The following is a 23,064-nucleotide window of genomic DNA, read 5'->3' on the forward strand; positions in this document are numbered from 1 at the left end:
ATTATTGAGCGCAATAAACAATCCCTCCTCTTGGGGTTGCACGCGCCGGGCCTCTGCCGTCGATGTTTGTGAATTAACCCCGAGTCTAACGTGTCGTGGAGGAACCGGAAGGAAGGAGGGAGCCCTCCAGAGAGTAGAAAATATCTCCTTTTTTTAATTGTGGAAGCGGCGGCAGGCTCTTATTGGACAGGGAGAGCTGAGAGAGTGTTAGCTGACCCCTCAGAGGAAACGTTAATGCGTGTGTGTGTGTGTGTGCGCGCGCAGGAATGCAGCGGCAACCGCTCTTATCTCCATTGCCCTCACCATGGAAACTCTGTCAACACACAACTTCATTGAGCCGTGGGGAGACAAATCCTATATGAACCGGTAGGTGTGTGTGTGTGTGTGTGTGTGTGTGTGTGTGTGTGTGTGTGTGTGTGTGTGTGTGAGAGAGGGAGAGAGAGATGTATTATTAGTTGGGAGATATTTGACCTCACCTCTCCACAGATCTCTCTCTCTGGTGCTTTTCACCGACTGGCCGACTCAGATATGAACTTCAGCGCAGTTTAAATCACTTCTAGTCACTTTTATGCTCTGTAGACTCTCGCTCAGTCGATTCATTAAACATTAAAATGCACATTAAGGATCTGACACACTCTCACAGATAGAAGAATAAGTAGAAACAAAAAGGGGGGAAAAAACTGGCCAAGATTTCCCGCTTATACGATACAGGGCTGTGAAAAATGTTTCTTCTGTCTCTGCTTTTACACGTTTAGTGTGTATATATATGTATGTATATATATGTATATATATATATATATATATATATATATATATATATATATATATATATATATATATATATATGAATAACCAGTGAATCAAAAATGCAGTTTTTGTTCAGTGATTTTATTTATTAACTTTTATTAAGAACAAGATAGCTAAACTGACTATGCAAAAAGTAGTTATCCTTCATAGCTAAATAATCGCCTCTTAACTGATTAACCTTTTTTTTTAAAAAAAAAAATCTACGATAGATTTCTCTAGACATGTAAAGATCTGATTACAACCAGACCTTTGCTTAACTAGAACCTGCCTGACAACATGAAGTAGGTTAAAATGTTTGAAAAGGCAACACTTCTTACCCTGATCTACATTCAAGAACTACAGAGAATCATACTGAGAAATATCTATCATTCTGGGAAGAGTCATAAAGTCATTTCTAAGCCTTTAGGAATCTAGAGAAGCACACTTAGAACCATTATTCACTAATGGAGAAAACTTAGTACAATAGTAAACCCTCCCATAATTAAAAAGTGGCTGGCCGAGAAAAACTACTCCAGGAGGTCACAGAAGAACCAAAAACTTTGCACACTTCACTTTGTCTTCATGAACATCAGAATTAATGTTAACAATAAGAAAAAGAGACAAAAATGGCCTCCAAATGCCCACCTTATATTTAACCAAAACCATCTTGATGATCCCCAAGATATTTTGTGGACTGATGAGAAAGAATTGGATCTTTTTGGACGGCTTGTCTTGTTACATCTGAAGGTGCCATTTCAGAAAATGTACATCATGTCTAGAGTCAAACAAGTCGGCGGCAGCGTCATTATTTTGGGGCCCAATGACGACCCATATAACCTCTAAGTCTGCTCCCTATCAAAACATCCTTAAAGGAGAAAGTGGGACTGAGTTATTGATGACTAGCTAGAAATCCTCCAGAGCAGACACACCAGTCCTCCAACACGGCATCTCCTTGTACGGCTGTGCCTCTGCAGCATGCCACTGCGCTGTCTCTCTGCCAGCCACTACATCCTCTCATGTATACACAAATAAGCGGTGTCATCACTCTCCGCTTTGTCACTCTCTCCTCCTCTGTCTGTGGCGCGCGGCCAAGGAGATGCTTACTGAAAGATGAGCTTGCACCAACTGCAAATGCCGCCTCGCATCACAGGCCGGTTGGTAAACTAAAACTTAGGGATGGCCGATAGGTGTAAACACAACGTAGGAAGTAATGGCTGATTTGGAATCTGTGGTCAGGAAAGGGCTGCTGATTTAAGAGAACTCGGATCTAAACGGACCAAAAATTTCCTCTATGTTCTCTGAAGGTTTTGTGAATCATTTTTTGACTCTGCAACAAGCAGACAAAATGTAACCACTTCCAGCTTTAACGTTGCCTGTCTTTGGTTTTCTTGTTTCATCTTGAGTTTCACAAAGAATCTCCATCAGTTCGTAGTTCCGCATTTGCAGATTTTTCTGTAGAACTTGACCCAAAAGGAGTAGAGCAAATCTAAAACGCTTGAGAGAAAATGCAGCTTGGGAAGGTGAAATACCTGGACGAAATGCTACTTGACGTGCTATTGGCTGAGTGTTTCAAAAGCAACCAATCCATAAGATCCATTTGCTTTGCTTTGTCCCTGATTGGCTGATCTGCCCTGGACTGCGATAAGAAAGTCTGTAAATGTTAGCTAGCTTCTGTGGTTGTGCTAAGACAGTTCCCACTGTGTGTATCATTGAATATTAATTCATATCTGATGTTTGAACTATTAAAATAGGCAGTTGTAAGAGTTTCTTGAGCCAATCTTAAGTACTCAGATTTCAGTGAAACTGGCAATCGGCTCCCTTTAAAAACAGCTCAGGATAGTGAGAAACTTTAGACATGCACTCTGTTCGCTGTGTATAATGTGTATTGACAAGCCAGCTTGTAACTCCATGGCTGCAGGGATCAGAGTTAATTCTCTGTGAGGGAGAATATGAGTTAAGTCAGAGTGACTCCGGCATCAGCGCGCTGATATTAACGTCTCAACGCTCTACAGCTGCACTAAATGACATACTTAAAACTAACGAGGCTGTGCCATTTATTTATTTTTTATTTTTTGGTTGTAATGTGGGGTTAACTCGAGGTGAAACGTGACGTTTAACCCCGTGTTTCTGACTCGGCCATGTTTGGACAGAGAGATGTGGGTTGGCTTCCCCTCTCTGAGTGTGATGCAGAGACCTGTACGGTCGAAGCTCCATCAATCTCTGCATTTCATGGTAATCTAAACCCTGGAAGTGGAGCGGGGCGGGGGCGGCAGAGAACATGTCACACTTCAAACACCGTTACCAGCCTGTAGAGACTGCACCTCATTACACACACAGCTCACACTGTAAATTACACAATGTAAACAGAAATTGCCAGCGCTCGAATTTCACTGGGTCAAAGTTCTCTGCGTCTTATTTTAGCAATCTTTGAAACCTTTTTGTGAATTTTATGATTTTGCTGGCCGTCTCTCTGTAACCACAGCGTATATTACCAATTCATTAGTGTTATTAACTACCTGAAACACCTTCTAAAAATGCCTGTTTTTAAAAATGCAAACATGAATTATCCCTAAGTATGCATTAATACGCAAAATGAAAGCCATCTTAGCTCTACTGCAGAAGCTAATATCTACAGTCTCCTTTATCTCTGCTCTTGGGGCTCCAGCCAATAGTGCCAAGGAAAATAAATGGTGCTCCAGGTTTGGCAGCTTTGCAAACACCAACAAATTAGGACTTGGTAATAGATATTTCAAATTCCGAAGCTGTAGTTTCTTTCAAATATTTTACATAATCTCTTCTAAAAATAAATCAGTGAAAAGGCAAATTTTCTGTGGGTCATGTTCCATAAAACAATCTGCGAATAGGTGAGTCCACAAATATGGACCCACAGATTTGTGTAAACAGAAAGAGATTACTTTATTGGTAAAGTGACGTAACAACCAAATGCTTTGGTTGGAAAAAGACAGCACAGTTTATGCTGCAGCAGTTTATAATTCGCTGACCATCCAAACAACTTCTGGCATTGTTTGTGAGCATAAAGTTGATCAGGGAAAATATCTTATACAGCTGGGGTCTGGGGTTGTGCACATCAGAGTAACACTGCTAGTCAGAACTGGAGTTGAAATTGCAATGTCAACCTCAATGATGGCAGAATTTATGTTTTGTTTTTTTTCCCCAAATACAGCTTTTTATCCTAACCATTATTTCCCTTGTACTGTAAATTTACAGGCAAAGTCGGCTCATCAAGAAATGCTTTTATAATCTCTCTGCACATGAAGCCGGTTTATTAGATCTCCAATCTTCTGCTCTCAGACACCGTTTCTCCTGCTTCCCATTGATGAAGTCATCATATGAATCTTTATTTTATGAACTGAAATTCAAGCTGGAGACTTTATTATTACTTTTCCATGTCTGCAGTTAATGTGCTGGCAGCTCTATTACCTCTGACTAGTCTCGTGTTTGTAGCAATTTTCATGATATGAATTATTTATTCACTGACCCGCCTCAAACCCTTTATATACGACAAAAGCACATTTCGTCCAGGTATTTCTGAATTCTGATGTAACTCTGACTTTCAGCGTGTGAATTTCAAGAGGAATTGAAAATCTTTGCAACTGCATAAATGACTCTCTTAATACATATGTTTTCTTTAAGTAGGCTTACTTAAAATGGAACTTGTGAAGGTTTTCGGGCGTAACAGTGTGTTGTAATGAAACTTTATCTCTGAATTAATGAGTGCTTAGCAGTAAAAAGAAAAAAAAAATACTTAGACATTTAAGCACATTATTTACACACACACACTTCCCTCATTCCTTAATCCGCTCCAGTGTGCACAACACAGATCATTGTGCATGAATTATATGATGCTATATAGAGAGTCTGAACCCATAATTATCATCCTGGCCGATAATTATTCTGCTTGTTGCGATGCTGCGCGGATGCTCACTTGCAGCCTGAGGCCGGCACGCATTAACCTCTTTTCCACTCGTCTTATTTCATCACACAGTGAGGAGCGCCGGGTCTCAGGGTGAACGGTGGCCATTGGGGTGTCAGTCTTCAGCAAAGTCAAACTTCATGTTTGAGAGGATTTGCATGAACAGCGCTCAGATTTCAAACGCACCGCAAAATATCTGTGTTTAATGTCTTTAATTCAAGGACCAATCTGTCAATGAAATAGTTTAACGTTATTATTTACAGCTGTTTTCATCATTAGCCATAAGAGCTAACTGATGTGGTTAGATTTAGGAACCACCACTGCATCTTGTAAGTAGACGTAAGCAACAATCCTAAGCAAAAGGCTTTCAACATGCCACCTGTGTGCCAGGAAAAGAGAAGCACAAAAGTCCAAATGTGACTTGAAATATTGTAAATAGTAAAAGGCAACAGTAATGTGCAACTAACCAACATGTTCATGGAAATTAGGCAGCAAAACATCAAGACGGTCCAATTCTGGAAATACTCTTCAAAGTAGCATAGAATAGAAGTATTTCCAGAAAAATGCTCTGTAATTTTACCAAAGAGAACCAAAGCTTTCCCAGAATATACCTTGTAGGTTAAAGAAAATTCAACTATAACTTCCAGTCTACCAAAAGTTAGTGTGTAAGATTCCCTGTAAGTTTTTGGGAACATAATCTGTAAATTTACAGGAAGTAACCTGTGATTTATTTATTTCTTTTCCAAAAGGAAGTTCAGTAAGACCGCCCTTAATGTTCTGAGAAAATGTCTGTGTTTTAGGATACAACTTGTAATTTCACAAAAAAACACACAAATAAAAGCTTCAAATCCAGAGAAAGTAATCTTATAAGAATTGAGTACCTGGTTACAAATCGCAGCATAAATACAGGACAGATCCCAAATGCACTGTGGCATTTCTGCAAAGTAAATCACAAGTTTCCAGAAGGTATCCTGTAGTTTATCAAGACGTAAACATGCGTGATCTGGGAAAGTAAACTTTAAGTCCCAGAAAATACATGCTTCGCCCAGTTCACCAAACAATTTTTAACGAAGAACAAACTCCTCCAAATTTATAGTCTGTTCCTCTCCAGTTTACTGGAAATAAATGTAAGGCGGTCAATATTTTTGGCTCTTACATGCCAGCAAAACAGCTGAGCCAGTGAGAGAGGACACAAAAATGTATGGATTCCCAGAACCCAATTTATTTTAAGGTGGCCTTGAACTGTGTTTCTGAGTGGAAAATATCTAAGAACTACTTGCAACGGAAAATCGATGATATTTTGGAAGCTACTCTCACGCTCCGTCTTCCTACAAAGCGGTTGGTTGAGGTCAATACTGTTAGATCAAGAAAAGAAAACAACTCCAGGTATCAATTTAAAACCCTGAAGATGATTATTGAGGATTCTCAAATTCTCCTCAAACAAAGCAAAAAGAGAGGTGGACTCTAAACCGGAGGTGTTTTCCATTTAATCAGTTTAGCAGTTCACTGATGTTGTGTTTTAGTCACACAGCTTCTTAAGAAAGCAAGTATTCTAGCAGAAATTTGTTCAGATGCATAATACAACAAATCCTGCATTGTTAAAAGGGGGAAATAATGAACCTTTTTGCATAAATGTTCAAACTTTCAAACCAAAATTTTGTCAAACAACCTTTTGATTCCATTTGAGCTTTGAGTTTGCACCTCTCTTCAGCTGTAGTGCATCTGATGAGAATGGGGGGAAAAATCAGCTGTTCAAGTTTGAGTTTCTTTGAAGTTATTTCATTTTCAAATATGTAGAAAATGCTGGTTGTGTTCTACAGGTTATGTCAATCTCCTGTTTTCTCCAAACCAGTTAAGTATTCAAGACAGAATCTCTTCCTTTGAATGTAAAAAAAAAATGGTCTGAATAAAATCTCTTAAAATCTGTTATGAGAATGTGACTTTGGGACCACAATTCCAAGTAATGTTTGAAAAAACACACAGTGTGTTACCTAAAGAAGTGGAGTTTTTGTCATCTGATAACTGTACATTTTGACCCCAAAGCTTTGGCTATCTTATATATATGAGTATATATACGAGTTTTATTATAAAAAAGTTTCTGGATTCCCAGAATCCAGAGTTTTTATATAAAAAAGGTTTTTCAGCTCTTTTACTTTTCATTCTGTCCTTATGCAGAAACAATTTCACTGTCATGTATTTATGCCTCCCTCTTTTTTTATACTAATGTGGAGTTTGTTTTATGTTCCGTTTTCTGCTAAATGATCCACTGCAGCATCTGAACTCTGTCTCTCTCGCTGATAGATTCCACGGTTCGGGTCTCCCACATATCCGAGTAAAAGTCAAACTGAGCCTGGGGGCGCCGGAGACTCCGAGCTCCTTTCAAATTCAAACCGTGCCTCATCTTTCCTGTGCCACCTGAACGGCTCCCTGTTCTCCTGGGACGTCTCCTCCTCCGTCGCGGCGTCGCGTGTCCTCTAGCTATGTTCGAAATAAATAAGCACGGCTTTATCTTATTGTGCGGATCAGCGCCTGTGCCTGCTCTAACCTGTCGCAGCATCCCTCCACTGTGTCAGGTCTGACGCCTTATGATTACCGAGGGTGAGGACAACGCAATCCAGTTCGTGACGCCAATTCCCAGTAAGAACGACTCCCGCAAGTTGTGCGGACATAAAGGTGAGTTTCTCTGTGGTTTATGTCACAGACTGCTCCCTGTTCACATCCAAACAGATTGTCTTCCTAACCCTCATCAGACCAGCTGTGAGTATCCAACTAGGAAGCCCCCTTCCTCCCCGCCCCCAGTAAAACCAGTCTCAGCTCCCTCACAGCTGGAGGTTTTGCAACTCCTCAACAACTTGCCTCCATGACCGGAGGACCTGTTCTAAACATAACTTCAGCGATGAGACAAAGGATGTTTTTCCTCAGCGCTCCCTGCAGCTGCAGCGTTTTGCCGGTAATGAATCATTAAGGCTCCGAATGCGGAGTTTAAACATCCAAGAAGAGTGAATCACTGAGATGTTTTCCTGCAGGTGCCACACTTAAAGGTTTCCCGAGAAGAAAAGCCTACACCGTGATAAAGGTAAAAAATAATTTTAAAAAAATTCACCAATCCACTCAGAACCGCAGTTAAGGTACAAACAGTGTGAAGGCGGCTGAGTTTCCTCAGTTTGACTGTAGTTCTCCAGTAATTAGTGCCTCAGCTGGTGGTTCCTAAAGCGGAAATGAAGCGTTTTGGAGCCACATTCATTTGCAGCATCTCTCTGTGTTTATTATGAAGTTAGATTCCAAATGTAACAGTGAATTAAGCACCGTTAGTATTTATTCTTCTTACTAAACCTAAACATTTAACTATGACATAAAGATCTGTGGCAGTCTATGTCTATTTTAATGATGTCAGTTCTTATGTTAAGGTGGAAAAATTCACACTTTTCACATTTGAACTTTTACTGCTTCTGAAAACAGCCCAGACTCTCTTTTGGTAATAAATTAACAGGGGTTTTGTTGTTGTTGTTGTTTGAAAAACAAGCCATTTCAAAAACCTCTAAAATGTAATGTCACAAATCAGCACCTAGCAACCCAAGTGGAGCTCCAGCAGCTTTGATGTTACTCCTCTCTGTGTTGTTCAATGGCTGCTGGAAAAAACAAGTGTTTTGTTGTTCAGAAACCTCCTGCTGCATTCTTGGTGGTTTTGCAGGAGGCCTCACTTCTGCTTTTCCAAGGCGTATAATTGCACATCAGTTTTTTTGTCATTTTCATGTGCAAGTATAAACATCGAGTTGTGGCGGGCGTGGCCACCAGCAGCTGTCTTGGATTGAAAGTGACAGGAGGTCCTAAAAACGATTCAAAATAGGCAGAACTGAGAAGACTAGAATTTCATTATGTAGGAAGGATTTTAACCTGTTCAAGGAAGCATAATAGGTTTAAAATACATCCAATAATAATAATTTTGTCTATTCTAACTGATCTAAAACAAGAGAAACTTCATCTGATTTAACTTCACACAGTGAGGATATGACTGTAGGCAGCAACAGTTTATTCTCTTGGGTTATTGCTGATATTTTTAAAAAATTTGGCATTCTGTCAACGTACAGTTTCCATGCACCAGACCTGCAGACTGCCGAATCTCCTGGTTTTATCAACGCTTGCTGATGACAAACTAATTAATACGCTGCTCTAGCAAAAGAAGCTCGTCGACATGCTTAGTTTGTATCTTTGATGCATTTACACTGTGCCTCAAAGAGCATGAACATTCGCGCTCCTGCAACACGCTGAGGTTATTTGAGTCCACACGCATTCACTGTCACTGAGGTCAGCTTGCTCGCATACAGCAGCTGACCGCCCTTCGTCACTCAGATTGTCCAGATGACTGCGAGGACCCAGGAATGACTGGATTAACCCCACAGAGAGACCAGACAGAGGCCGGGTGGAGGGTTAGAGAGTCCTGCTCCTGTCTCCTGTCTCCCTTTTACTCTTTCATTGATCTCCGTGACTTTTTCTGCATCACAGAATCCACTTTTACCTTGCAGGTTTCAAGATATAGTCTGCTTTCCATTTCTTGGCACATTTTAATTTGGAAAAACTACCCTTTTTTTTCTTGAAACATTCTCTTTTTTTTCTATCTTTTTAAAAACTACAAACTGCAGCCTCCCTTTGATTTCCCCTTAGATTCAAAAATGATTTGTTGAATATTTTATTTCTATGTTTCATTATCTCTATTAATTTTCCCCCTGAGTGCCCTTTATCTTCCAAATAGTTGGGCTAATTAAAATAATAAAAAAAATAAAAAAGGCAGATGTTCGTTTCTACCCGACGCAGGCAGGAGGGACTGGAGGAGGCCCGCTGCGTTGAAATTATATTGATTCAGAACAGGAATGAGATTTTTTACTTTATTACTTTACAGATAATCTCATTTATAATAAAAACGCTGCAGGGTGTGAAAGTTTAGACCGTTTCCAGTTCCTTTAAGGATTTTCTAGCAATGTCTTTAAAACTAACAAATGGTTAGTTTGAACTCTGCCTCCTTTAGCTAGGACATTGTGACCAGATCCTCAAAATATTTTTTCCACCTCCTGTCAAAGTCTTCAGTCTTAACCAAAGACGGCTGTGGGATGTCCTCGTTTTCTCTTTCTAAGTATTCAATCAATTTTCCAGGACTTCCTTGATATCAACTTAAATTCCCACACCAGTTTTTGTTTCTGTTGGCGTCTGCTAATAGATCCTCTGGTTGTTGCCATGACCACCAATGATCATCAGGTCACAACTCTTGGCATCAACACCTTCCACCACATCCAGCTCACTTCCATATGGGAATCACTCTTCACCCGACAGTCCGATTCTTGCACTGCGTCATTATACATATGAAACCAAACCCATTCTGCTAATACTGAATATTTCTGAATGGTGGCTCATATGATCAGCTGCGAGGTTACAGAAGAAAACAAAAATAAAAAAAACGACAAGAAAAAGGAAGAATTTGATTTATACCCCCCGCATCCATCTGTCAAGTTCTGTCTTTGCTCTTGGAGAAAATGCTGCGCTGGCATTCGGTATCAGCATATTTGCGCGAGTGTGTTGAAGTCGGGGTGTGTGTGTGTGATATAGGATCGAATGATCCCCAGACAATAAGATGCCTATATTTAAAATAACCCAGAGAAACCGAAGGAAAGGACAATGAAGGAGGTTCAGAAACAGAAGAAAGCAGAAGACGTTAGACCGAAGCTTCCTGTCGCTCTGTTTGCTTTCCTTCTCTGCAAGGTTTCAGTGATAAATTTGTTAAAATAACGAAATTCATTGCTTCTTCCCATCGACAACCAAGACTGATGGAGAGTTTCCTATCCAAAAAAGAGCCGATAGTCGCTATATTGCTTAAACTTAATTTTAAACAGGAGCATATAAAAAAAAAATACTTTAATGTCTTTGCAGATGCGGTTGTTCAAAGGGGAAGCATCTATACTTGCTGAGGACAAAATTTCCGCGGCTCAACCCTCTGGGGTGGCTGCCGTTTCATTCTCCTCTTCGTGATGCCTGCAGGCAGGGCAGTCAATCAAATCCACTTTGTCTATGAAGTCACCCTGCTGTAGGTCGCGCAGATTGACGTCTAGTAACGTCCTGCCGAAATAACCACAGGATCCTGGAGAAGAAAATAACTTACCTTCACTTAAGCCATGAACCCAAATCTCAATTTACAAGAGATATTGACAAAAACAAGTTTTCCAGCGAAGGAAAAGGCTCTGCTGTGCAGAAGTTATCAACATCTTTCTCCTCGTGTCGTACAGTTTCAAGTTACGATGCGCATGGAATTGGCGACTCTGCTGAGTGACAATGGTTTGCCAAGATTCTTCAATGTCCACGTGGGTTTATGGATGGCTGTGGTGTGGAGGGTTCGTCATAAAGTGCTGCCTTGAAGAGAAACCGAAAGGTCAAGGTCATTCAATAATCCTTCATGCCTTCTGCTCTTAGATTTCCTCACCCTACCTGAGGTCCTGTCCACACTGACACAGTCTGCAGCCTGTCTGCATCAAGCAAGCGGCTATTTTTATTTTTCTATCTAGACATGTCTTGCTTAGACCTCTCTTTGTCAGCACTTGACGGATAGCTCAGTTTTTTTTTTTTTAAATGTGGGTCTCTGTTGAGAGAAAGACACTAAATTTTATCAAATATTTTTCTCCAGTTTCTAATACAAATATCTTGGTACACTTGAGAAAGGACAAAACTAACTTTCAAGTATCTTTTGAGCAACCAAGATAGCTGCACTAGAACCTAGACCAAAATACTTTGTGTATTTGCAGTTTACTAACTTACCTCCAGGGGGCAACTGTTTTCAAAAGTAGAAAAAGCCCCTTACTACCCAATCTAGAGACTTTTCTGTTGCTAGTGGAGACTGTTGGAGAACTGAAGCGTGTATTGCTGTGGGCCCTATCACTATCTATTGTCTCTTTTAGGTCCATTTAGATTTAGATGCAACATAAATATGCAATAATTCAGTGAAACAAACAAAGTATACATTTGTCAAAATACAAAATTTGTAAATTATCAAAAATATTTTCCCTGAATGAAAGACAGAGTTTGCTCCAGCTTTAAAGATTTATTTAAACTGGTCGGTATCCATTTAGGTTTGACTAGCTGTTAGCATTAGCCAAGGGGAATCACCAGCTAATCCACATTTATACAAAACAAAGATACAGAGTCATAGTAAGCTATTAACTGCTCAGAAACTTGCAACATAACCCTGTTTCGACAAAGTGTGAACAATCCTTTTATGCTTAAATAGTAGAAAAGGTTAAGAATTTTTTCATCTCTCTTTCTCTGGGATGCTTGCATTGAATTCATAAATAAAGTCGAGGGTAAATTTAGCTTTACCCTTAAAGGGAAGAAAAGTTTTAGCGTCTTATTTCTGTGGATGCTCATTTTCTGTCTCGGTATTTTCTGACTCCCACTTTTGCTTCAGACAGTGAGAGAGTCCCACAGTGCCTCAATCTGTCAGAGGTTTATTTGCAGAGGTCACAAAGCCGTGTGTGTGTGTGTTTCAGCAACTTCTCTGTCAAACACACCACACCAAAATACCCTTACTGTCTCCTCGGTACAGTCCACTTCACGCTTTCTCACACATTTCACCATGGCAACAATGCCATCATTCATGCAGTAATACTGACCTAGGGTCATAAAGATTTTTTTACAACTTATTTCACTGTTAGCAGCGGTGACAATCAATGGCACCGTCCACTACAGAAAGAGCTAATTTAGAAGGAGAGAGTCTGGAATACGTCCTATGGGAAAAATAGCTGTGATAAAACACAGAAAGTCCAACTTTAACCCTGAACTTTTATTTTTACTCCTGGCTTAAATCCCACCAAAATATCCCTTTAACATCAGTAATGTCTTCTAGAAAGTCGCAATGCTGTGCAAGAGAAAAAGGGAAATCTTAAACATCAACACTCAAGGACAATAAGGACATTATTGAAGCATTTATCCCAAAAATTACCCATAATGGTTTAAATGAGACACATTTTGCTTTTAAAAGCAAAAACATGCCTACAAGCAAGAGACACGGTGGTGGAGGTGTCATGTTTTAGGAATATTTCCTGTAACTGTAACAGTACTTTGGGTCAGTAATGAAAATAATTGGTTCATCCTTCAGCATTTGGTCACAATGTATCTGTCATATGCTATCTAATGTACAGGATATTACTGGATGTAGCATAAAATAAAATAACCTGTATGCATACCATTTCTCAGTCTAAGGTTAAAATATCAATTGTTTTATCATGTGACATCCTAAACGGTGTACAACCTCATTCTAAATCAAAGTGACTGTAGGCGCTTCCATATTTTTTTCCTGTTTTTCCCAAATTTAGTCACGTTTTTCATTAACCCCAGGGAAATCTTCCTGCTCACGCTCACATTTACACACATACACACTCACTCCTTGACGACGATAAACATGTTGGGAGTGATTTATTTATTTTTTTCTTTTTCCGTCTGCCTTTGATTCCCTTTGCCATCTGCTGTCGCCAGCAACTCCTCAAGCCACAGCTCCGTTCGGAAGAATGGTGCTTCTGGTCTGCTCTCTCATGAAATCTTTCCCTCCCTGCCCTTAAGGTAGGAAATTTACCATTATTTACCATCCACTCCTTATCTTCCTGTTTTTCCTTTAGTGATAATATGGTGTCTTATTAGTCTGAAGTCCACGGCTATCAGCTCAAAGTATAAATGTAGTCGTGTTTAGCTGTTTGTGTCTGTCAATCATCCTAGCAGAAGCATTGAGGACTTGCAGCGTTGCTGAAGGATGCAACTGTTTTTAATGTGATGCGTTGTTTTTGTTTTTGTTTTTCTCAGCAGGGAAGGCCGTCTCTGCACATTTGATTGACACTGCCACTTCCTTAAATTTCATTTCAGTGCTTTTACCACGAGAAAAAAAATATATGTCCATGAATTTTTGATGGGTGAAGAAAAAAAAGCATTGCCTCTCTTTTTTTCAGGCGTTTGACAAGATGTTCAAAGCCTGTAGTGACATAAAAACACGCGCACACGCACACACACACACACACACACACACACACACACACACACACACACACACACACACACACACACACACATCTAAATGGTTTTATAGTTTCCAATCAATCCACAAGTCCAAGGTTCAGTCATTTTCAAACTGTAGTTTTGTTCTGCACAGAAATAATCAACCTTAAAGAGTCCAAATCAACCTAAAAATAAGCCCCAGATACAATAATATTCAAAGTGATTTCTCTTCATTTAATATGAGATTATCACCATCTACAGGCCAAGATATGAAACGGCAATAATCTACAGTACATTGATATTACTCGATGAAATGATCAAGAACATATAGGGAAGATAAATGTTAATTATTTTACAAACCTGTTGACTAATGTTATTTTGGAGTTTTTGAGCAGGTAATATTTTTAGGCCAGTACCAACAAAATGAAAAGAAAAACGGGGACACAGCGCCTCCTGGTGGACAAATGTGAAAATAAATTATTGGTGGCCAGTAATCTTATTTTATTAGAATGCTTTAGTTGTAGGCTAACTTAATTGTGGGATCAAAAATGAGATCTTTAATGGTTTGTAATGGGATACAACATTGTAATTTTTAAATTTTAGGCTAACCCATGGACTAATTTGGAGTATATGGTATACAAAGCAGCCAAAATGCCTTGTAAGAAGAATGAAAAATATATAACGGCAAAAATAATCTCTCTGATCTCGAGATTTTGCAAAAAAAAAGTAGCTTAGAGACAGGCCTGGATTAGCCAATAAAGAATATAACAACCAAAACTGGGATTTATTAGAGTGTTTTCTTTTATTTAAGATTGGAGTGTGAAATTCTGACTGCACTGAATCAGTCAGGACTGAGGCAACTGATACAAGTGATATGGATGTGGGGTCGGTTGGACCCCATTTGTAAATACAAGGGTTAAGGTGGATCTTCACACAAGCAAATGCTTTAAACTTCTGTTTTTCTAATTCAAGAGAAAATATTCTTCCAAAATATCCCAAATTTTGAGATCAGCAACTCTTACTTCTGATGTGGTGAACTGCAACCTCATTTGTTTTGTGATCTTGACAACCAGCTTGGCACTGGCAGGTGAACAACAGCAAAGTTATGGTGTGTATGCAGAAACAGGACATTTCACACCATGTTAAGGTTTTTCCATGGGTGTTAAATATGGGTATAAAAGCTAATAGTATGTATAAATACCCTTCTACATTACAAAGGTAGGTCCAGAAGAAATATTGACATCCAATGGAGAAAAAAAAAGAAATAAAAAATTCAAACGCAGGAATGCAAAGCTCACACATGTATGTAAGAATCACGCGCAAACAACATGCATGCAGCGTTGCAGATCAGTGACCAGTCAGGCAGCGTCCACGTTCTGAAGACTCACCTGTTTTGGACGTTTATGTGTAACTTTTGTTCCCCATAGAGGAGTGTGCACAGTGCACAGCTATGCTTGTGAATTGTGTAGAGGAGGTGATGTTAGGTGGTCTTACTTTGTGTCTGTCCAACATGCATCTTATACTGGCAAAATAATGGGATGGTTGAGCTTTCATATCTTTTAAATAAACAAATCAAGATCATTTTGATTAAATCATTATTTGTGATTCTGACATTTTTGGTTACATTTGCAGTTCAGGCCAGCGAACACATGGAGGTAAAGCAGCTAAGCGAGTTCAAAAATTGAAATATTTTTCTAAGAAAAATGTCAGTCTGTTAACACTGATTTATATATTGTAAATAACTAAAAATATATATATAACACTTGTGAACCAGACCTGTGCGAACAGTATAAAGCTCGTGGGCGCCCCCTGTTGGTTTGGAGCCACATCACGTGGAGGTGAAACAGCCATGGTACGAAAATGTTAATCTATTCAAAATTCCAATTCCTGTGTGAACGGTCTGGAGCTCGTGGGAGCCCCCTGTTGATTTGGAGTCGGAAAGCATGTGCTTTGTTTCCTAATGCAGCAAAAATGTTTTCAGCATGTCCATTCTTGCTGAATTTATTTTATGCCTAAGTCAAGCTTTGACTTTAGTCTAAAATACTTTAATTAATAGCTAAATTGATGCCAAGTGGATGAGAATTCTGCTGCATTTGTTTGTCAGTGAATTTATAATCAAGTGTTTTTATTTTTAGTTTATATGAAGCATTATATCTGTCTATCACATTATGTACAGGATGTAAATTGTAAACCACTTACGAAGCTGCCGACAGCTAATCACGACATATATGTACATTCTTTTAACACTAGGGGGCGCATTAGTTCTTGCTCAGGTGTGGGATGCTAAATTACAGCTCTAATATTGACTTAAAACTGTTAAGTATTGACTCCGTTTATGTAAATTTAAATAATGTTTCAGTGTCTACAATTATTTATGTCACTACCTCTTTTTTAATGGTTTAAATAACCCGTGGACATTTTACATATAGAAGACAACAGGTGACGGATTTACTGTTGTTCAGGAAGCAGTTTAAAAGCAGCTGCAGTGGTTTTTAGTAGACTGAAGGACATGGGGGGTTTTCCGTTTTCCGTTGCGTTCACCCTCCCGACCACAAAAATAAATGAAAGTTTTCTCGGGTTTTGCAGCATCATGGGTCTCCTCCTTCCCACCCCATCCTCACCGCCTACTCTGATGACAATGCTGCTGCTGTGGGCGGAGGCGGAGCTCTGTCTCCTAATAACCCGAGGGACCCGTTCCCCGCGCAGAGGAGCTCCAACCACTGCACCTGTGAACTATGTATTAAAAGCCAAGCTGTTGGAGGCAACAGAAACCAAGGTGAGTCTCACTTAAATGTTGCATTCAGTTTGGTTTCAGCTGGTGAGTTCCCTCTTGGTCTCCTTTAAGAGTTTCAGAATGCATTGAGATAATTAATAAACTTATGTGATATATGGATATATTCTCTTGTAAGTTAACTCTAGTGCAACAAAATATCAAAATTTTCACCAGAACTGTGAGTTGGTAGATGTTAATGAAACTTTAAGCTGAAAAAACCCCCAAACATGGGCCATTTTAATTGATTGTGATATGTAGAAGCAGTGTGTTTTGTCATAGAAATACTCCAAAGTCATTCTACTTTAGGATTTAATTACTTTTAGTTTGTTAAAACTCATAAGAAGTCCCAACAATATTTATTCTATTTTTCATCTTATTTAGTGATAGTTTTGTTTCTTTTTAGAATAATGCCATTATATATACCCATCTTTGTTGCTTCTTTCCTTGTTATCTTAACTTTTGTTTTACGTAGTACTGCTTTAGAAAACAACAATAAATCAGTCAAATCTCAATCTCCACCTATTGTTTGTGTTGTGTTAGAATGAGCAGTGTAGTACAGCTATCTTTACAAGAAGTTAGAAAAGAATTTTGACATGGAAATGACTTCAAAATTTCCTCTTGTTGTGGATGACTAGCATAGCAAAAATAAAGCTGGCACTGCTGACCTGAATTTGAAAGTGTTTCAATTACAAACAACTGCTCATTTTAGAAACATGTTGCACCTTTTTATTCCAGTACTTTTGTAGTTAAAGTCTTCCGAACATTAAAGTCTTCAAACACTCATTCTTATGCACGGCCATCTGAGAACTGTTGACAGTAGCGACTAAAAACCTTCACAGCCTAGAAAGCGGTTGGGTGTTGGTGTAATTAGAGCTCACGTGTACAAATACGGAAACTTATTCCTGGAAATACAGAAACTTATTCCTGGAAAATTCACTCCACAGTTTTTCCACAGTTCTGGAAAATTTCTGAATGTGCACTTTCATTTCAATGCATATTCCTGCCCATTTAACCCAATTTTGTACAAATTATCTCTTGCGTGTCCACTTCGTAGCATTTCCTGGTTTGCCATTTACAAACCTGAGGTTGCTTCCTGTCGACTTTGCGCTTTCTAAAGCTTCAGCCCTAAATAAACAAATAGATTTTTTTTGAGCCTCTAAATTTAAGAAGGGTCACTTCGAGTTGAGGTAATTAGCTAAAGTAAACCCTTCAACATTTTTGTACTAAGATACCAAAATGTCACTAGAAAACACACAGCAATTCATTTATGTTTGGTTTTAATTCTGTTAAAGTTAGATTTGCTTTGAGACTGCAGTGTGTGCCCACCTGCAGGAAAACCAGATCTTAATAATCTGATGTATTCTTATTTGACAAACCACAAAGTTTTCACTTTCAGTTGACTTGTTTTGATCTTTCATCAACAGCTCTTTCAATCAGCAGAGCAGCAACCCCAGCGTGTTCATATTATGATTTCAAAGAGTCATACTTTTGTGTAATTGACTATTTGTGGTCCTTTGGGCTTTTGGCTATGGAGTTTCAGTTTGTAGAGTCGCAAAGTAAAAAATTAACAGCTATAATGTGATTCATTTAACTACATATTTTTGATGTGGGTGTTTTCAAAGTCATATTGAAATATGACTTTCAATAGATTACAAGTAACTAGAAAAGTTACTTGTAATCTTAGTTACTTTCCAAATCAAGTAATCAGTAATTTAACTAAGTTACTTTTTCAAAGTAACTATGCCATCACGGAGTCTTCCTGGCTGGTCACTGCATGTTGTAGTAAGATGAGTGAGAAACCAGTCGAAGTTCAAAGAAAAGCCCATTGAACTATTGATTCCGACCACTTTATAGGATTAGAATGAAGTGTTTGGTGCAACGCTTGGAATTACGTAATGCTACTAAACACTATTCAATCGTGTTTGTTGTTTTTTTTTTTCTTGCAGGATGTGAACTTTCTTCTGAGATCTCATTTGGTAAAACAATCCACCGACCTTTAAATGTTAAGCCACACCGACTTTCTGAAGCGAGCCGTTAACTACTAAAGGTCAGAAGTTAACTACAAAATCAGATTCTTAGATGTGATTCTGAAAATTATATCATAGGTGATAGTTTTTGTAAATGCAGATCAAAACTTTGTCTGATTGGTTTAAAAGATAGGTAATCTAAGCAATCTAAGAAGTCTTCAATCATGGCTACCAATGCCACCATGGAAGCAGCAGACATTGTTGTTATCGTAATTTACTTCATCGTGGTGCTTGGGATCGGCTTCGTGGCAATGCGAAAATCCAACCAAGGCACGGTGAGCGGCTACTTCCTGGCTGGTCGCTCCATGAACTGGTTCGCCGTGGGAGCGTCTCTCTTCGTCAGCAACATTGGAACTGAGCATTTCATTGGACTCGCCGGGTCGGGGGCCGCTAGTGGGTTTAGCGTGGCTGCATGGGAATTCAACGCTCTACTGCTGCTTCAGTTACTGGGCTGGGTGTTCATCCCTGTGTACATTCACTGTCAAGTCTACACCATGCCAGAGTACCTGTCCAAGCGATTCGGAGGAAAGCGCCTGAAAGTGTATTTTGCAGTTTTGACTCTAGTGCTTTACATCTTCACCAAGTTGTCTGTGGACCTCTATTCAGGAGCCTTGTTCGTCCAGGAATCCTTAGGGTGGAACCTTTATGTTTCCATCATCGTCCTCATCGTCATGACAGCTGCGCTGACGGTCACTGGAGGTCTGGTCGCTGTCATCTACACAGACACAGTCCAAGCAATTCTGATGATCGCCGGAGCGCTCTGTCTGACAGGCATCGGCTTCGCCAAAGTCGGAGGCCTTGAAGGTTTTTGGTTCCGTCACTTTTTCCACAGATTTATACTTTTTTGGGGGTAAATTTACAACTAAAATTTGGCTTCTTTTGTCCATTTTAGGACTAAAAGAAAAGTACATGCAGGCCAGTCCAAACATCACTGCCATTCTTCTGTCTTCACCTAATCTGACATACTCTGAATCCTGTCAGCATCATCTCCACCCAAAACCAAATGCTCTGAAAATCCTGCGAGGCCCAAAAGATCCAGATCTGCCCTGGCCTGGTTTCTTGCTGGGTCAGACCCCTGCCTCAATCTGGTACTTTTTCTCTCTTACATTTAATTTCTATACCACAAGCTTCTCAAAGACAGTCTAACTTTAACCATTATTAAATCACAATCCGATCCTAATGAGCAACTGAAGCTGAAGTAATGTATAAGCTACTTTGTTCATATGAGACCTAAAATGCAGATGATATCTGGAGATTATGTTTAAATTATTTTATTTACACTGGCACTCTACGAAAGACAGAGTGTATAAAAAAAACTGTTTGTCATGTTTTGTGATTTATTTTACCAGTCATTTCTTGTGTTAAACCAGAGTCAGTGCTTGCTTGATTTGACCAGTTTACCAAATAATGGATGATTTGTTTGCTTTTTAAAACGTCACTTCCCTATTAAACAACTTCAAAACATGCATTTCAGGTACTGGTGTGCAGATCAGGTGATCGTACAACGAGTTCTGGCCACAAAGAACATTGTTCATGCCAAAGGATCGACCATCATGGCAGGCTTCCTCAAAATTCTCCCCATGTTTATCATGGTCATGCCAGGTAAAGACATCTTATTGCATTTTGAAGAACTAAATCCCAACTGCTTGAATCAGCCATAACCTCGTGTGTGTGTGTGTTTATCTTAATTCCAGGGATGATTTCCAGGGTTTTATTCACTGACCAGTTGGCGTGCATCAGCCCAGAGCACTGCATGCAGGTGTGTGGTTCTGCTGCCGGCTGCAGCAACGTGGCGTACCCTCGCCTCGTCATGTCGGTGATGCCCGTTGGTCTTCGCGGGTTGATGATGGCGGCCATGATTGCTGCTTTGATGAGCGACTTGGACTCTATCTTCAACTCTGCGAGCACCATATTCACGCTGGATGTTTACAAAATGCTGCGAAAGGACGTGTCGTCCAAGGAGCTGGTGATAACCGGCAGGCTTTTTGTCGTCGCTATGGTGGCCCTCAGCATTGCTTGGGTGCCGGTTGTCATCGAAATGCAAGGGGGGCAAATGTTTTATTACATCCAAGAGGTGTCCGATTATTTAACACCCCCTGTGGCGGCGCTGTTCCTGCTCGGTGTTCTGTGGCAGCGCTGCAACGAGACCGGTGCCTTTTGGGGTGGAGTGGTAGGCTCTGCTCTTGGCGCTCTGCGGTTGATCTTAGCCGTAGTTTACAAAGAACCGTACTGCGACCAGCCGGATGAGCGACCGTCCTTCATCAAACAGATCCATTTCATGTATGTGGCGGCCATCTTGTTTTGGGTATCAGCTATAACGACTGTCATTGTGAGTCTCTGCACACCTCCGCCGGAAAAACAGCTAATCAGAACTACTACTCTATGGGGGTTAAGGCAGAGAATGAAGTTTAACACACTAGCAACAGATCAGGGTGAAGAAAACCTTAACAAAACAAACGCAACTGAAAATGGAGGTGGTGAAGAAACGCTCCATACCGACCAAAAGAACCTCAGGAGCACTGATGGTAGATATGAAAACACTCAATCGACCAATGGGAACATAATCCCAGCCCGGTCATCACTACAGAATGGCTCTTATGATGTGATAGATGAGCCTATGCAGGAGGGTGAGGGAGATGGGAGAGAAGTGAAGGATGTGGAAGAGGGGAAGGAGTTCCAGTTGGGGGAAGGAGGAGACTCTGTGAAAGTTTGTGGGGGTATTTGTGGCCCCCGGAAGAAATCTTCGCAGACTCGGGTCATCACAGCTCAGGAGCAGGAGAGGATTGTAAATAAGCTTCTTTACGAACCTCCCAGAACCCGAATCATACTAAACGCAGCACTGGTACTGATTTGTGTGATTGGGATCTTTCTTTATTTGTTTTTCTCCTTATAGACAGCAAAAATTCTCTTAAAACGAGGTCCTACTCCTAAATTTATTTCTTATCTCCCTGAATTTACGGTAATTTTATGACACCGTGTTGCGGCGTACAGTGCACTTACTCCACTTCAGATAGTAATACTTCCAAGTCATACTCAAAACGTTTTAAAATGCTTCTCTTTCACGATATTGATTATTATTTGTTTACTGTATATCGTGGAGTGCTGGCAGCTGGCCAGTCACCATCAGTGCTTTTTAAAAAAAATTTTTTATTGAAAATAATCGGTCTATTTTGTCACATGCATCTGACAATAGTAATGTGCGTTGCTGTTACAGCTCACAGCTAAAGCAAATCAGCTATTTTTGAAGATTTTCTGTACACATTGTAAAAGCATTCCATTCAGGTACTGTCATTTTCTAAGAACAAATGTAATATCTGATGATCTGTGAGGTATTTGTTGTAAAACTTACACTGATGGTTGCAAGTTTGAATGAATTGATTGTAAAACATCATTGTGAACCCTAACCCAGATGACTGCCCTGTTTATTTTGAACATAAGTAGGTTAGACTGGGTTCAGTGAAGCAGAGGAAATGGAAAATTTTGAAGGTTTTTGATCAGATGTTCTGACTGAGATGGATTAAACGGCATTGATGTGAACACACTGTTAGCATGCACGGACTTATTTGGGTACTCTAATCCTTCCTTGACCACACTTTTATTTTTACTTTTAACCTTCATACTTATCAAGATTTCTTTACTTTCCATCTAAAAAACCCCCCACAAAACATCTATGAACCACTGATGTCAGAGAAACCTGTGACATCAATTAAATGCCACCAGGCAATCACAGGACACCTTCCTGCACCAGTGGAAACTTGCAGATTTGAAATGGAATGTTACTTGTCGACTTTTACTCAAGTCCCATTTGCTGAAAATTGTACAGCTCACTTTCAGCAACAAGCCAACTCAGAGTACTTTACAAGATGGAAAGGAAACAACAAACAAGCAAAAAACATTACATTGCAATGGCATCTCCAAAGAAATGTCACCAGCAGTTGTCACCTTCTTGATTGATTGTTCTTTCCATTATTTTGCTGTCAATATGACTGTTAACCAGCTTTTTTAAAAGTTCTTGTATTAAAAAGAAAACTCATCCTAGATTATGTGTGTTCTTGTCTATGAGAATAAAATGCACATGAGCACATACTCAGTATTTGTGGTTTAAAACCAACAAGTTGCTGGGAAGTCACACGGCTTCTTTCGTTTATTTCAACCACTTCCTGGAACAAACTGGGTGTGGTTGACCCATAAAAGGCGCGAAGTGTAAATGTAACGTTTAAAATGCCATAGTGAGGTGAGGTACAATAGTGAGGTGTGCTTTATGAATGTGTGCCAGTAAATCTCCAATTCATAAAAATAAAAAAAAAACTGAAGAACTTTCCCACCAGTCCACCTGAGGGTTGACTTTCAGTAATGTTGACCTCAGGAAAAGTAACACATCTGAACATTTGCTTTACAGGTGCTGCTTAGGAAATTACTAAGCTAGTGTGTGCATTTACATTTATAAAAGATCAACCAAGTTGGGTTGGAGGCCATTATCTGACCCATTTAGTTCTGTTGTTAGCAGAACTCATCAAGGCAGA

At 39.7% G+C, this 23,064-nt stretch overlaps 1 protein-coding gene across 1 annotated transcript; it reads left to right on the forward strand.

Annotated features, from left to right (window-relative positions):
* The first annotated feature begins 16,411 nt into the window (after positions 1–16,411).
* Positions 16,412–22,083, forward strand: LOC106932169 (sodium/myo-inositol cotransporter). Its single transcript, XM_015010726.2, has 5 exons — positions 16,412–16,517; positions 18,461–19,345; positions 19,434–19,629; positions 20,016–20,143; positions 20,236–22,083. The coding sequence occupies exons 2-5, from the start codon at positions 18,706–18,708 to the stop codon at positions 21,432–21,434; spliced, it is 2,163 nt and encodes a 720-aa protein (XP_014866212.2). The 5' UTR covers positions 16,412–16,517; positions 18,461–18,705; the 3' UTR covers positions 21,435–22,083.
* Positions 22,084–23,064: the final 981 nt, after the last annotated feature.

The sequence above is a fragment of the Poecilia mexicana genome, unplaced genomic scaffold (genome assembly GCF_051168715.1).
Source record: "Poecilia mexicana isolate PSO_F unplaced genomic scaffold, ASM5116871v1 scaffold_2, whole genome shotgun sequence".
In the NCBI taxonomy this organism is placed as follows: Eukaryota; Metazoa; Chordata; class Actinopteri; order Cyprinodontiformes; family Poeciliidae; genus Poecilia; species Poecilia mexicana.